The sequence below is a fragment of the Mchenga conophoros genome, linkage group LG9 (genome assembly GCF_057382185.1).
Source record: "Mchenga conophoros isolate Kocher_MC1m ecotype Shallow Benthic linkage group LG9, M_conophoros_male_GT1.1, whole genome shotgun sequence".
NCBI lineage: Eukaryota > Metazoa > Chordata > Actinopteri > Cichliformes > Cichlidae > Mchenga > Mchenga conophoros.
Genome location: NC_140534.1, coordinates 33,044,807 through 33,061,220, shown reverse-complemented (window position 1 = coordinate 33,061,220; position 16,414 = coordinate 33,044,807). Strand labels below are relative to the sequence as shown.

General features: G+C 40.1%; 2 protein-coding genes across 2 annotated transcripts; one reads left to right on the top strand and one right to left on the bottom strand.

The window, feature by feature from the left end:
• Window positions 1-1,077: 1,077 nt before the first annotated feature.
• Window positions 1,078-2,781, bottom strand: LOC146567696 (GTPase IMAP family member 7-like). Its single transcript, XM_085285989.1, has 4 exons — window positions 2,683-2,781; window positions 2,325-2,412; window positions 2,050-2,105; window positions 1,078-1,859 (listed from the first exon to the last, which is right to left on the bottom strand). The coding sequence occupies exons 2-4, from the start codon at window positions 2,387-2,389 to the stop codon at window positions 1,282-1,284; spliced, it is 699 nt and encodes a 232-aa protein (XP_085142115.1). The 5' UTR covers window positions 2,390-2,412; window positions 2,683-2,781; the 3' UTR covers window positions 1,078-1,281.
• Window positions 2,782-2,846: 65 nt separating this feature from the next.
• On the top strand, window positions 2,847-4,221 carry LOC146567695 (GTPase IMAP family member 7-like). The gene is made up of 2 exons (XM_085285988.1): window positions 2,847-2,889; window positions 3,019-4,221. Exons 1-2 carry the CDS (start codon window positions 2,871-2,873, stop codon window positions 3,714-3,716), a joined length of 717 nt encoding a protein of 238 aa, XP_085142114.1. The 5' UTR covers window positions 2,847-2,870; the 3' UTR covers window positions 3,717-4,221.
• The last annotated feature ends 12,193 nt before the right edge of the window (window positions 4,222-16,414 follow it).

Below are 16,414 nucleotides of genomic sequence, written 5' to 3'. Positions count from 1 at the left end.
GCTCTTCGGTCTCCTTTAGTAATAATGACACTTAAAATAATAGTATTATTTTAATAAATGAATTTGCCTGTTCTATAACTCTGGAGGCCAGGATCACTGAATTGGAGACCCAGCACTGTACCCTTGAAAAACTCGTAGCTAGCCAGGTTCCTGTAGTCAGTGTATCAAAGGTAGCGTAGTCCCCTGGGAGGTTGTGCTGAGAAGCTGGAAAAGCAGGATTGCTGGGTGACAGTAGGAGGGGGTGTTTTTCCCCACTCTGCGACACACCGAGTGGGGAATTTGAGGTCACAAAAATTAATATTGAATAGGTGTGTAACTTTGCCAAAACAATGTTGGAGTTTTCTCTGGTTCCTCCCCAATCAGACCAGGAGTGACATGTTTTGCTAAATGTTCTCATTTCTCTTCTTCTTAAATATCTGGCTGTCTGAGTGGTGTCCCAAAAAGACTTTAAAGATAGTTGGGACACTTTCTGTTAGGAGAGAATGCATCCATTACACTTTAGATGGACCAGCTGTCATTACAAGAAATTTGTTCAATTTTATTACAACTCTCCAAACATGACTATCCAGACATGAGAACTGTTTGGACTGAATGTACACATGTACTTTTGTTTTACTGTAATTGCTTTGGAAAACACTAACACGATTAAAAAGGCGGTTAAGGTTAGGCATAAGGTTATGGTTGATTGGGATTAAGGTTAGGATTAGGGCTGTAATACAGGGCTGGAACATGTGTTACCACCGGGAGCGTCAATCTATTGGATTCCATCCACAACCCGCGATGTCTCATACTGAAAGCGGGAACGCGGAAGGTTACCTTTTGCGTTACTGAGGAAGGCCTCGGGACTTATCAAATCGTCAGTATATTAGACTGTAACTGTAACAGCCAATCAGAGTTTTTGCATCCAGGTCTGTGATTGGTTGGTTTTGTGGTACACTTATAACGGTACAAGAGTTGAGCATACATCGGAATGAGAACGGGCTCAAATAAAATTCAATTGGATTGAATCCTGGACCAAAGAACAATGAGACACTTTGTTTCTTAGTTTATTGAAGTAGTTTGTTCCAGTTTACAAAGGTTAATAAGCTTTCAGTACCTCATTTAACAGAAGTTCATAATAAACCATAAAAGATCATTTATCTTGTCTCGTCTGTCTGTTAATTCTTATCTAGTCTATTAAAGAAAAAAAACTGTATTGCATCATCTACCTCTTCATGATACTCACTCACTCAATGGTCTATCTTTACGTAAAAGAAAAAAACAATTTCTGAGCACTCATAGCTATAAGTTCTTCTGTATTGTGTTTACCACCTTCATTAGTTTTTCAACCTGATCAGGACCTGATTTGTTGTTCTCAAAGAGAACACACCTGTTTCCACACTTTTCAACCATTTTCTTCAGATCAGGTTGGCAAGAATGAAGAAAATCCTCCAAGCCCATTCCCGCCTGCCGCAAGTCGTTTCCTCGGGTGAACAGGATGATTGTTCGTCCTCTAACTTCCCTCCCAAAAGCTTTTTCTAACTTTTCCATGATGTCTCTCTCATCATCTGTAAATCTGCTCACATGCATCACAAGTACATACACACATGGTCCTGACTCACAGAGTTGTTTGCACCTTTTCACATGTTTGCCCCTAACTGATGGAGCAATGTCATCATCAAACATATCTGGGGTATCAATCACATTTAGGTCTACACCACTGATCTCAGTTTGTACATTCTGGCAATTTGTGGTGACGGCCGTTGAACTGGGTCTAGAAACAAAGTGTTTCTGTCCAAGGATGGTGTTCCCACTGGCACTCTTTCCAGTCCCAGCCATTCCCAAAAGAACAAGGTTCACTGTGGTGCCAGTGTGTCGTCCTGCATAAATGTATACCAATAATAATGTAAGTGAAAGTGAAAAAAAGAATGTGGTTAAAATGAGTGAATCTTTGTTGCTGTGTTTTTCATTAAGTGCTCTTTGCTTCAACCATCATGAGAAAAATGCTGATTGACTGAATAACCCGTTAGTATGTTCTTTATATAGTACTTAAAAGTGATTGTGGTTTACCTGTCTTTGCCTCGTCAGTGTGCGGTCTTGTTATACATTGTAATCCACGGTCCCAACTACAAGTTAGTAATAGAAGAAATACGAATTAATCAATAAGCTGCTTGTTGTTCCATTAAAAATTATTACTATAATAGTTTGCAAACATTTCAGAGTTTTTTCTATAAGCTACATTTATAAAATATTTCATAGCATACATGTACCCATATAAAGACATTACGTTCACAACTTGATTTACATGCTAAAGCTAAATCAAAAGTGCTCAACTTTAGCTTTACCTCAGTGCCGCCGGTTGTCTGTCTTTAGTGTCGTTGCTTCTGAATATGCTGAAAAAGCTTCCCATGATGCAGGATTTGAACGAATAACCTGTGGGTTCAAATGTCAGTGCCAGCACAACTCTGAACTCTTCCTTTTTGTTTAAGTATCCTTATTTAACAACTTAGTATATCTCAGTTGTTTTCAGATGATTCACATAAATCTTAAATAAAAGTTAACAAATGTCTATTAAGAAATTTATCATGACAGATGTAAAAATAGCCTTTCTCTGATACTCTTTAAGAAATCAGAGCCCTTTTTTCTCATTACTTAGATTTTTTTTATTGCTACAAAGCAAATACATGTACAAGCACAACTTACATTAAGTGGAAGTTGTTCGGTCTGTTGAAGCAAAACTCTGTGTGACTCTGTCTAAAGCCTGCAGACTGCTGTTCTCCGACTGTATAATACTGGAGGAGGCGTGTCATCTGTTGAGCTATAAAAAGCAAGTTGTGGCAGAGCAGTTTTAGCATTCATCTCTCACCTGTGCAGTGACAACAGTGAAAAAAATGGCTTTAATTCCAGCAGGTAAGACTTATTATTAATCATTGTTTTTTTAATTATTTTCCTAAAGTGTGAAAACTTCTCAGTTTCACTTTGGTTCTTGTAAAACTCCTGTGTACCTGGGTTAAATCAAATTAGTCAATTGTGTTTCAGGTCCTGATTTGAGGATTGTGATGATTGGAAAAACTGGTGTGGGCAAGAGTGCTGTTGGGAACACCATCCTGGGATGTGAGCATTTCAGATCTTGTCCTTTATCTGCATCAGTGACTGAGTTCTGTCAAAAAGCTTGGACACAGTGGGGGAAAAGAATAGTTAGTGTTGTAGACACACCAGGGATCCTGGACACTTCAAAATCAGATGAGTTCATCAAAAGAGAAATTGTGAAATGTGTTGAAATCTCCTCTCCCGGTCCTCACGTGTTCCTGTTGGTCATCCAAATCGGCCGATTCACAAGAGAAGAAAAAAACTCAGTGGAAGCCCTGCAGGAGCTGTTTGGCCCCGAGGCAAACAAGTACATGATTGTGCTCTTCACCCGAGGTGGTGATCTTGGAGGCATAACCATAGAGCAGTATGTACGTGATGCTGAGCCAGGGCTTAAACGCATCATCCAAAGCTGTGGAAACAGGTACCACGTCTTTGACAACACCAGCAGCGACAGAAGGCAGGTGGTGGAGCTCATCAAGAAGATCGACAAAATGATGGAAGTAAATAGAAACACGCACTACACAGATGCCATGTTTAAAGAGGTGGAGGAAGCACGCAAAAAGGGAGTAACACTGCAGCAGTATAGGTTCACTGAGTCGTTGTGTAAACGTATCAAACTCTTTCGCATCATTCTGGGGAAAGATTAAAGTGTTGTGGTTAATTGTAATTATTCTATTCTGAATAGGACAGCTTTTGTTTTACCTACACGAAATATACAGTTTGTTCATGATCACACACAGAGTATAGATAGCTGTGTAGGATCAATATACGTTGATTTCCCATAAAGAAATAACACAATAAAATATTATTGATTATGTGAGTTTATCTTTTGATGTTAAAGAAGAAAGTATTTATAAGTGAAATAATGATCATGTAAGCTGTCTATCAAAGCATTTATTTTCTCTCTTGCATCTATTCTGATTTGTATATGTGAATGAAATTATGGTGGTTATGTGTGAGTTTAATTGTACACTAATTTAATCTATTGAACAATTTAGGGGACAACGGTTAAATTTAGTCAAGTACATATTTTATATAACTGGGAACTGTGGATAGTTTTGTCTTTTAAAGAATGATGACTTCGGTTTATAAGGAGTCTTTATGTTGGGTCTGTTCTGCTCTGGCTGTTTGTATTAAAACATATTGTGAAAATTTCCCTTTATGCTCATTATTGTTTGACAATTATTCGTGTAAAGCTTCTAGCCTAATAAAAACTAATAATCACACCACGTTCACCAGTTATTTGTGATTCTAAGATGACAATGTCAGAACCAAACGTTCAAGCACTTCATTCATTATTATTTTTGCCTGTTTGAATGAGAGAAAATTAGATGACATGTATCAACAGGTTTCTAGGTATCCATCTATAAAGATTATTGGTTCTCACTTATTATGATTTAACTGGTTTGATATTAATCATAGTGACTTACAATTATATATATTACCTTTTTCTTTTACTGTTCTACTGACATATTTAGTTAATTTCCTTTAAATTATTTTGACTATTTAGTTGATTTGCTTTATTACTTCAGGTTTGACTTCAGATTTCCACGTCTGTCCTTACAAGAGTGGGAAAACATGTTCATATTAAAAGAACATGTAAATAATATTTAAACACTTCTGTTGTGAAACAGCAGACTCAAACACTTAAATACTGAACCATGTTTTGCAGAAAGACAGATGCATCAGCTGAACAACAACAGTTTTAATACCTTTAATACGTTCAACCATCTTTAATATTTCTGGTTATCAGCACAAGCAGGTTAAAATATTCTCTATGGAAACAGGTATTACCGGTATTTCAACATCACTATACAACTTCCGGTCATGACAGCAGAGGTGTTCCCTCTGAGAATCCTGGCTCTGCGAAGACATTCCTTTGTTCTTTTAAGAGTTTAAGAGTTGGATGCACAAGGTTACATTTATTTAGGATTATTTCTAATCTGCACAGGGTCAAAGTGTGAGGGTTCCCCAGTCCTCCCTAGGGATGGGTATCGTTTAGGTTTTATCCGATACCGGTGCCAAATCGGTACTTTTGAAACGGTGCCGGTGCTCAAACGGTGCTCAAACCGGTGCTTAAAGAATGGAGAACGCAAAATTGGTCCAAAAACCTCTCATATTCAGCTGGTTTTTGTAAAAAGATAACAATGTTAGCCTTTTCTGCAGCTATGGGGCATATATGGTATCACTCTTGGCTGGAAGCAGTGCTTAATCAATGGAAAAAACACAAACTTTGTCCTAAACCTCTCATGTTTAGCTGTTTTCCACTTTTTCTTTGGTCATTTTAGCCTTTTTGGCCAGGGTGAAGGGAGTATCTGCCATCAAACAAGAAGACAGCTGCATGTAGCTATGATGATGTTTGCTAGTTCACCTTACATGCATTAATGTAATAGCGTGGTTAGCCTACTCAACGTAAATTACACGCGAACAACATTAAGCTACTCACGCAGAGAAGAACGGCTGCTGCTGCATCATCATTTCTGCTACACTGGCAGGGCTAGGGGCCAGGACTCTCCTCTTCGTGTTTTTGGGGGATGTTGCTAACTCCGGGTCTGATAACAGGCAACCCACCCGCAGTAGATGTGCTCGGTGTGAGGTCTCGCAGCAAGCTATCAAATACGGCGCATTTCTCGGCTTTTAAAAAAAACGCTATGCGTCGCCAGGTGTTTCATCAGATTCGAGGTGTTACCTCCTTTGACAGTATCACAGTATCAGCTTAAAGCACTTGTTGCAGGCTGCTGAGTTTGCATATTTTGCTGTGAAGTACAGCCAGACTTTTGACCGCTTCGCCTTGGACATTTTTAATCTGTAGCTCTGCTCTAAAAAAACGTACGTACCTGGACCCGCCTACTATCCTCGGAAACGTAAAATGATTGGCTAGAAGTGTATCACAGCTCAGGGAAAAAAAGCACCGAAATAAAGCACCGAAATGTGCGCTGCTTTTCGGTCTGGTTACTACCGTTTATGTCAGAACCGGTGCCATCATGGCACCGGACACCGGTACCCATCCCTAGTCCTCCCTGTGTGCTGTCAGCGCCTCTCTCCCTCGCTCTGTCATTCTTTGGTTGTTTTGATGTCTACTTCATAGGCAGGGCTAATTCCAGCTCCCTACAAATCACTCCCTTGAGTGATCGCTACCACTTCTTGGCAGTCACTCCTCACTGGATCGTCGACCTACCACGTTAGTTAAGCCCCAGCCCCTCGGGTATTTACTGCTTACCATGTTTCCCTGTGTGATGGTGTTCTCCGGTGTTCCATCCTAGGTGTTTGGTGAAAGTGTGTCCACAGGTTTATATTGTGATGTGGATGTGTGGACCTCCCCGTTTGTTTCCTAATCAGGCCCCCTCCTGTTAGGTGTACATTCCCCTAAGTCTTGTGTTTGGTGTTAGGAAATTTGAATAAACCTGTTGAACTTTTGGAAAAGTCCCGCTTCCGAATCTTGCTAGCTTGCATTGGATGTGACAGAACAACCCAGCCACACATCAAGGACTCAGGCTCTGACCCTGTACGCCTCTCCACCTAGGAGGCGCAGCTCAGCAGGCATGAACAATTATTCTGCCTCTTCTCTGGCAAACAGGACTCCATGGTTCTAAAAATTGCAGATATGCTCAAGCAATCTCTAACTCCATCTAATGCCAACATTTCACCTCAACAGCTACCAGCAGAACCCTGACCATCCTGCACTGAGAGAGGACTGTGCCAACTCCTGATGAGTTAGAGAAAAGTACAGGTTTTGTCACTCAGTGCTCACTAGTTTTTCAACAACAACCCTGGACGTATAAAACAGATGGCTCCAAAATAGCCATTTTGTTCAGTTGCTCCAGGGCCAGACGCTAAAGTGGGTCAATGCTTTTTTGAGATCAAACTTTGAGGTCAATGAACAGGTTCGATGGTGCTGCTCAGTCGTCAATGTTCGATGACTGAGCAGGTGAAAAACAGTCTTTAAAATCTGGAGAGCTGGAAATAATAGGCTCAGAAATGATAACAGTCTGGGATTGAGACTCCACAGAAACCTTAACAGTCTCTGTGCACAAAGTCTCATGAGTCTTTGGGGGCAGCTTACTAAACTCAGCAGTCCAGCAAACTCAGGAGGTGCCAAAACATAATATTCTCTCCCGGAGTTAGCTGACTGGACAGCATGAGCAACAGTCTCAGCATTTGAACAGGAAAAGTGCTCTCGTGATTCACCACTGTGTGCTGCTCTGTAATCTTGGGAACGGGCTGTGAAGAGGAGTGGCGGCGGCGAGGGTGCTGTTTCCTCCTGGATGAAGGAATTGGAAATGGTGGAGAAATGGAGACCTGCTTCACATCCTCTGATCACATAGCCGTCAGGAAGGAGGCCGGCGAATGGGCAGGTGAACGAGGTCCCAGCGGGTGTGTGGAGGGAGAGGAATTCTGAGACACCGGCGCAGAAACTCTGTCCTGTTGTAGCGACCGCTGATTAAGCTGCTTCTGTTGCATCGGCGTGGAGAGAGAGAGAGACCAAGTAAAATTGCCCTGACGTGCTCCCCCCCACGCAGCTATGGTCCTGACAAGAATGGTGTTTGTGGCAAATTGCTGAATCTGGGGGTTGATTTTCACTATTGCTTCCAACGCTCTCAGTTCCTCAGACATAACCTGCAAGCTATCAGACTGGGGGATGCCATCCAGCAATTTAACCAACCTCTCCATCTCAGCCTCAAACTCCAAAGCGGAGCAGTCTGCGGGGTCCATCTTCTGGTCGTGACCTTCTGTCATGTGTTATGTGCAGGCAGGAACCAAAGTGCAGACACTCGGAGGCAAAACGTGAACTCAAAAGATCTTTATTGCTGAACATAAAATAACTAAGTGAAAATATCAATAAACTAAACAGGCAGGCTGGCAAACGGAACACACAGTGTGGGATGAGAGCAAACATGAGGGTAGATCACAGCACAGACAAAGGAAAACACAGGGCTTAAATACACAGAGGGAGCAATCAGGGAATAGGAGACAGGAGGGAAACATGTGGAACAAGGGCTAACAAGACAAGAGAAGCAAAACCAGTTACATTAACATGAGACACAGAATTTCAAAGTAAAACAGGAAACATAACACAGAGACGTGGACTTGACAAGGGGATAGAGCTGACAGTGGAGACGGAATAACCAGAGAACAAAGAGACCGAAACCAGAAGACAGAATTCTAAGAAACCCAAAGACTAGAAAGGATAAATAATGGCAAAATCAAAGTTCGATAATAATGTAAACTCACTTGCATCTTACATAGGTGCGCTTATTCTTTGCTACGGTACTTTACTGTTCCAGTGAAACAAGAAGATTTCTTTTTAAAGTACATTTTTGTCCATCTTGTGATCTCATTTGCCATATTCTCTTAATACCTTAGAGCTATTTCAAGGGGGAAGAATGCTAGATACAATTTTTAAATCAGGTTGTGATCTTAAAGTCAATCTCACAGCACTGATTTTAGAGCAATGTGCACCAGTCGTAATGTCAGTTAGAATTCCAAACTGTCCTTTCTCCAGTATTGGTTATGGTGAAATGTAAGTTGTTCTTTTGTGTGGTTGCACACTGCCCATGACAGCGTCGCTTAGTAAACTGTACAGCAGAAGTTTCAATTCACTTTTATCTATACATCACCAAATTACAACAACAGCCAGCTGGTAGTGAGACTGTTAGTCACACACGGTGGACAGAAAGTAATTTTTGAATTTAGAAAAAATAAAATGACTCAATTATCATTTATGGTTTTATTTATTATTACACCTTTTTTCCAGTCTTCTTACAACTATGACAAAGTGTGTATGGACTGTATGGGGGACCGTATCTTAACTATTAAGCTCACCATTTTAACATGATGTGTACATTACTTCGATAATATAAGCATGACAAGGAGTTTATGAGTTATCTTATATAACACCTGTTTTTCTTTTCTCAAAAAAAAAAGACAGAAAACTTCACAATATGTTCTTTTCGTTATATATGTTATATTTTTCTAAATAATGTTGAGGCAATTGGATTGCTCAAATGAAAACATTTGATCTCTTATGTGTTTTTGTCATGTTGTTCAAAATTCAGATGATGACAGAACAGGAAGCCACAAAGCAACCATATTTTTCTCAAGTTTAACTCAACTTAATATTATTTGTATGGCCGTATTGCAACAACAATCTGCTACTTAATGTTTCTATATGTATTGTGCATTTCATAGGAATTATTGTTTCATGATTTGGTTTACTCTGCATTTGGTTCAGATGATGTGAGTTAAAGTTGTAGACATCCAGAAAAACTCTACTATGGTCAGGTGACTATAAAGGAAGTTGTCACGGTTCTGGGTCTTTGAGACCCAGTATTTTGAGTTCTTGTAAGTTTAGATTATGGTTTATGTTCTAAGTCCTTGGTTGTACTGTTTTAATTATTGTCATTTCCCTAAACAACTTATTCAGATCGGCTCTGCTATTTTAACAGTTGACCCAACCCTGCTCTCCTATCACCATATGAGAAGATTATCTCGTGAGTCTTCTTAGAGAGAAACAAACATGCTGGCATGAGACTGAAACAAATATAACAGAAAGTTGGACAGTGATGTGATGATTCTAATGTTTGGACAGTAGACGTTATCTCGTGAGAGTCAAACAACCAACTCAATGTGTGCATTTGATCTCAGTCAGGTCGGCTCTTATCTTTCTACAGCTGACCCAACCCTGGTCTCCTATCACCAACATCTCGTCTCATGTTGCCATGAGACTGAAAGAAATATCACAAAAGGTTGGATAGTGTTGTGAAAATACCTGTAAGACCTGTGGGTTACACCCAAAATGTTTTCATTCACTCGTGTTAATGAGCTAACAATGAACCACAATTACTGAGGAAGGGCTGCTGTCAAGAAATATTTCTGTCAGTCAAATGTTCGGTCAAACCAATGTTGTGATGGAGAAAAGCACAAAGTTCTGTGTGAATGTTTTAATCAGCAAAACTAATTGTTTGATTTCAGCTGATGCGCATGTGTTGCTGCCACTGTTTCACTTCAGAGTTGGCTGTGGAAGGTTTTTTTTTGGGTTTTTTTAACTTAGGACAACCTGGGACAACAGCTTTCACTTTTCATTAGAAAAGCATTTCTTTGTTTTTGTTGGACATAATAAGCCTGTCACTAAACAACTTATTCAGATCGGCTCTGCTATTTTAACAGTTGACCCAACCCTGCTCTCCTATCACCATATGAGAAGATTATCTCGTGAGTCTTCTTAGAGAGAAACAAACATGCTGGCATGAGACTGAAACAAATATAACAGAAAGTTGGACAGTGATGTGATCATTCTGTTTGGACAGAAGACGTTATCTCGTGAGAGTCAAACAACCAACTCAATGTGTGCATTTGATCTCAGTCAGGTCGGCTCTTATCTTTCTACAGCTGACCCAACCCTGGTCTCCTATCACCAACATCTCGTCTCATGTTGCCATGAGACTGAAAGAAATATCACAAAAGGTTGGATAGTGTTGTGAAAATACCTGTAAGACCTGTGGGTTACACTCAAAATGTTTTCATTCACTCTTGTGTTGAGAAGCTAACAATGAACTGCAAATATTCAGGACGGTCTGTAAAGTAACACTTTTGTCAATGAAATGCTTTGATGGAGAAAAGCAAAAAGTTCTGTTCAGTTGATGTTCACGCTGTCCTTTGTTTCACTTTTCTGTGTTTCTAAGACAGTTTTCTCTTAATGTTTGTTATGTTTGTTCTTCATTGTTGTGTTTATGTGTTTTTACCCACCTCCATGTGGACAGAAATACAACTCAAAGTAAGGAATTGGTGCTACAAACTCATTGTGCTCCTCCACCTAATAAGACACAGATTTAACTCACTAATATGGTTGTTATGAAATGACTTCCAACTTTCCTCTTTGGCAGCTTTTGCAGAATTATGATGTGAAAGCACTTTAGGTTTAAAGGTGATACATACATGAATGAACTTGATGAAATTAAATTCAGCTGACATTTTTCTTTTATTCTTTAAGTCAACAGTTTCTTCTGATGGGAGGCCGTGCTGTCATGCCCCAGGTTAAGAAGTGTGATATTCTGATGTTATTATAGTCTAAAAGTATTTTCTCTGACATAGAAATAAACCTAAACAGTGTGTTTTCCCTGAAGATTCATAGATTTGGTTTTCCTTGTCTTCTGATTGGAGTTATTTTTGTAACTCCAATCAGAAGTTAAATAAAACCGCCTTTAGTTCACCTCTCTTGTTTCTTCAGTCCACCTCTGCCTGTCAAACAGCTGGCATTCACACCCAGCAACACTGTGAAGAATCTTTGAGTCATTATTGACCACAATATGTTCTTCAGTTCACATATGAGTTAATGCTCCATTTGAACAATATCTCTAATATTAGAAACATCCTGAAAAACTAGCTCATCCAGCTAAGCCCCAAATGGCTTTCTGAGCTTCCTGCTTGAAAATTACATGCTCAAAATGAATGGAGTGTTTCTCTGCAATTACAAACTCTGTGTAAACAATCCTGAAATCAAAATAAAGATAACACTTGAGATTTCATCAGTGGTGTAAAGATTTCAGCAGATGTTACTGTGTCAAAGTTACTGAGTCTAGAACACAGAAAAACTAAGTAGATTTTTTTCATCGCCTAATATATTTATTTATTTAGCATATAACCCTTTTAAAAACATGCTTTAGTTCACCTTTTAATCAAAAATTCTGTAATCAACACATAAACATCATCTGTGCAAAGATTTATGTTTCTAAAGTCAAACAGTCAAATTACAGCACATTTAATAAATAAATATTTAGGCATTGTCCAGCCATGTACAATTTCAGCACACTGGGCATCATATATGAGTTGCATTTTTTTAGGTGTTAAACAGCAGAAATTATTTAACTTCATTAACATGTCTAAAAAAGCTTGTTTTTTGAATATAAGAATTAGCCACAGCTGGCCCTTTCTGCCCTGCGCACGGAGCCTTTAAATGGCCTCTGGAGCTTTAAACTCTGAGGGGCTGTAACTTTGGCTACAATTTGCATGATTGACACCTCTTTTTAATCATTTGAGCCAATAGAATCACAGTTTATAAGGCTGCGGAAACAAGCAATCGGCTGAGACTGAAGAAGTCACTTAGATGAGTGATGAAACATTTCTCCCACCGAAAACACTACGTCCAGATGAACAGAATCAACTTTTTGGAGCTACACTATGTTCTTTCCTTTTGATTTTTTTTGTTTTTATATTTAAAGATTTTTTGGCGATTTTTGGCTTCTGTTTTTGTTGGTTTGGGAGCAGATACAGGGGTTAGGGCTAACAGCAGCTGCTGTGCTGTTAGAAAAATTCAGGAAGAATCTCATTTTAAGTCCTCTTAGTACAAGTCAAGTAAAGCAAAACATCTTTTACATTATAAATCACTCCTTGTACTTTAGTGTTCACTTTTATTATTGAGTACTGTGTGGTAATACATAGAAAACTTCGCTTCAACCATTAAGTTCACTTCAGAAAAAAACAATCAGGAGCATTAATCCAGTTTCATTTAGAGACCACACAAACATTTTACTTTGGAAGTAAACCATCTTGAAGTTGATGGACCTCTTATAATATAAAACTACATGAATTATATATAAAGCCAGATATAATATGTTACCAGGACATGTACAGGGGATGTTTTTGATAGAGAGGGAAAGTTAAAGCTGAAGACTGTTAATGCACAAACAATAGTTAAACATTTTATCTTATTTGTGGAGTAAAACTTTTGAACAGTTTTACAGTGAACCTACATAAATGTTCAGGAATTATTCAGTATAAAAAACATTTCTGAAACTCCTTTTGGAAGCATATGTTAATGACTTCCAGGATTCCAGGGGACCAGCTCCACTCGCTCCTCACAGCGAATTCCTTCCTCGCACACACATCCAAGCCAAACAGCCAACACTCTATAAAAACTAAAACTGATTTTTACACCTAAAAATATTGAGTAGATTGGAAACCAGTCAAATCTGTTCAATATACTTGATCAATTGAATAACTAAAGCTTAAACATATAAAGTTGAAATGAATAATAGTTGTTACACCAACATGAAAAAACTGAGTAAATAACACTGACATGCTTGGTCATTGTAACTGAAATATAGATGGTCTGTTAATCCAAAATCATTTTCCATTTACGTAATATGACCATCACCAGTAGGCCACCGAGACTGTCGGTGCTGGGGCTGGAACCGGCAACCTTCTGATTACAAGACGAACTGCCAACTCTTGAGCCACAATCGCCCCCTAACATTGAAGGATAAATGGCAAACCAGGAGAGCAAACACAAAAGCTCAGAGTATTTAAAAAAACAAAATGAACAAAACAATGAAAAAGGCTCATGGTACAATAAATAATATTTGAATAATTAATGATTTTAGTACAAGATACTGATGAGTATAGATACATATTTCTCAAATATTTTGATTCAATCTTAAACAAAAATATTAAGTACACGCAAAGAAGGTATTCTGTGAACCACATACTGAATTTCCTGTCTGAGATAAATGTAAATACATACCTTAATTTAACAAAAACACATACGTTAACATTTTAGACATTTATTTCAACTTCTCACACTCAAATAATTACTAAAAGGACATTCATAGATTTTTATCACGCTCATCTAACTTATATTTATAGTGATATTTACTAAGCCTCTGAATTATTTTTTAGAGTGAATACACACGCTCAGGGGTCCAGGGATCAGGATATAAAACTGGTCCGGGGAATCTATACACAGAAACGAATGTTACTTCAAGGCAAAGGCGGGAGCTCAACATGAGGTTCGCCCAGGCAGTGTGACAGGAGAAAGAGTGAGCAAGAGAGAGAAACCAATATGAGAACCAATATAACATATGAGATCACATGTACACCTGACTTTGACATATTCTGTGATGACATACAGGAACTATTTTGTAAGAATGGATTTTCACCAGAAAATGTGGGAAAGCAAATAGAAGATTTGAGCAAGAAAACTGGAAAACCAAGAGAAGAGTTCACAGTCGTGCTGCCACTGACACATGAACCCTCAGATTACTGTTTCAAGTCCTGCACCATCCAGCAGCTTTTCAGTGAACTGGACAAACTGGCTAAACACAGACGACCTGAGTCAACAGATAACAGGTTAAACTGAAAGTAGAGACTGACTGATTGTCAGAGTTAACTTCATGGAAACCAGATTTAAAGCACATTCTTTTTAACAGTTTATAATGTTACTCTGGAATATTTTGGAAATGTATTTTATAAGAAAAGTCTGACTTGTTTACTCAATTCTAGCAGCGGCCATGGATTACAAACTATGTCAAACATGCCAAAGACAGGTAAACCCCATCTTACACAGTATCAGTATCTTACTAATATATTAAAAGGTGAAGTGTTCAGTGAAGGTGGATTGTTTAACTGAAGTAGTAAGTTTTATATGACCTTTAATTCAGGTGGCAGTCATGGCAAAGATTCCTTCACTGACCCCAAGAAGTGTTTAAAAAGTAAGACCAGTGCTTTGCTGATGTGTTTGAACTTACAGAAAGCAAAATATTTTTTTTTTTTTTTTTTTTTTTTTTTTTTTTTTTAAATGACATCAGAAACAGCAGTATGCGACATTACGTGATGGCAGAGCTTCAGTTCATCCTTTGTCATTTTTTTTTTTTTTTTTTTTTTTTTCCTTTTTTTTTAATAAATAGGACAGGGGGAATGAATGAGAGAGAGAGGGGGAGAGAAAGAAAGAAAACCCAAGGGGAGAAGAGACGGTGAGAAGGGGGGGGAAGAGAGACAAAAAAAAAAAAAAAAAAAAAAAAAAAAAACACCTCCTGGGTCACCTGTATGGAGAAAAAACAAACAAACAAACAAACAAACAAACAAACAAACAGAGGAGACAGCAAACAACAAAGAGCAACATAATAATAGAGAAAACAAAGCACCATCACAATAAACTAGCTAGTCATAGATATCAGTATTTACTAAGTAATAAACGATATTGTGCAGCACGCAAGATAGACAGCGCACAGTGTGCTTTGAGGCAGCAGCCAAGAAAGCTTTAGTCCGCGTCTGTGAATACCCATGTGTGCATACCTGTGTGGATCAGCATGCTTGCATTCCAAAGGTTTCTCCATGTAATGATCTGCTAGGGAGTGTGGGGGGGCCACAGCCCCGTCCTCCAGGGTGTGAAGCGGGTATGGAGGAGATCAAAACTCCAGACATCCAGAGGCCCCCAGAACACAAGAGACCATGGAAGACCAACAGAGGGGCAGCCGCGCCACTGTTCCAGTAAGAGCTGAGGAGAGTCCCAGATGAGGGCTCACTCAGCAGCCGCGGAGCAGAAGCCAGGGGGGGTTGCAGTGACGCGCCCGTGAGCTCCGCCGGCCCCCAGCTGCGCCTGAGTGACCGAGCCCTAGGCCGAGAGGCCGGGGGCACCCCACCTCCAAAGGGGCCCGAGCGAGCCCCAGGCCCCAGGCCCCGACAAGCGGCCGCCAAGGAGTGAGCCGGTGTGTACCCGGACGCCCACCCCCAGACACAAAGAACCACCAACGCACCGATGTCTGAGGGGGTCCGCCACCGGCAGGGGAAGTGGTGGTGGGTGGAGATAGGCCTCCAAACCTTGGAGGGCCTGAGGTGTCCTCAGAGAGGTGGCGTCTGATACCCAACCTGACATATAGACACAGACATACAGGCACACACAGACACAAACATCCATTCCCACCCTCATGCTCTCATATGCACTCACTCCACACTCAACCAACGTGGAGACAGACATAAAGAGACGCTGTACACACAATCACACTCCCCAAGCGTACTCTACAAACCGGGTCTAGGTACCCTTGCCCCTGGAGGGGGGAATTGCACCCAGACCCAGGTGGTGTTACCCTTTTCCCTGCGGTGGGGAGAGGCAGACCACCCCGACTCCGCAGCAGCAGGGAGGCCCCACACCCCAGACCGCAGTCGGACGGCCAACTCCTCCTACTAGCCCTCCCGCTCCAGCAGGCCGCAGAGAATGGGGGTGGGAGAAGACTCCAAACCTCCCTCCACCCGCTCATTGTAGTGTTGATGCATATGTGTTCTAAGGTGCAATTAAAACCCAGGAGGGCATGGAGCTACCTGCCAAGGAGCAGCAGGTAAGCGCATAGTCCCTCCTGCTAACCCTCAATGACTAAGTGTATTTAAAATTGAGAGGTGGGCAACAACGTCAGGGGTGAAAGCAAAATATTGCAAGAAAGGTCTACTGATGCTAGCCAAGTTACTGTGGTTAAATGCAGCTTCACATTTATTTATTGTATAGCATAACAACTGATTACTATGTGGCGAGACGAGGTTGGGATATAAAGTAAATACTCTTCAGTTTTAAAGAACG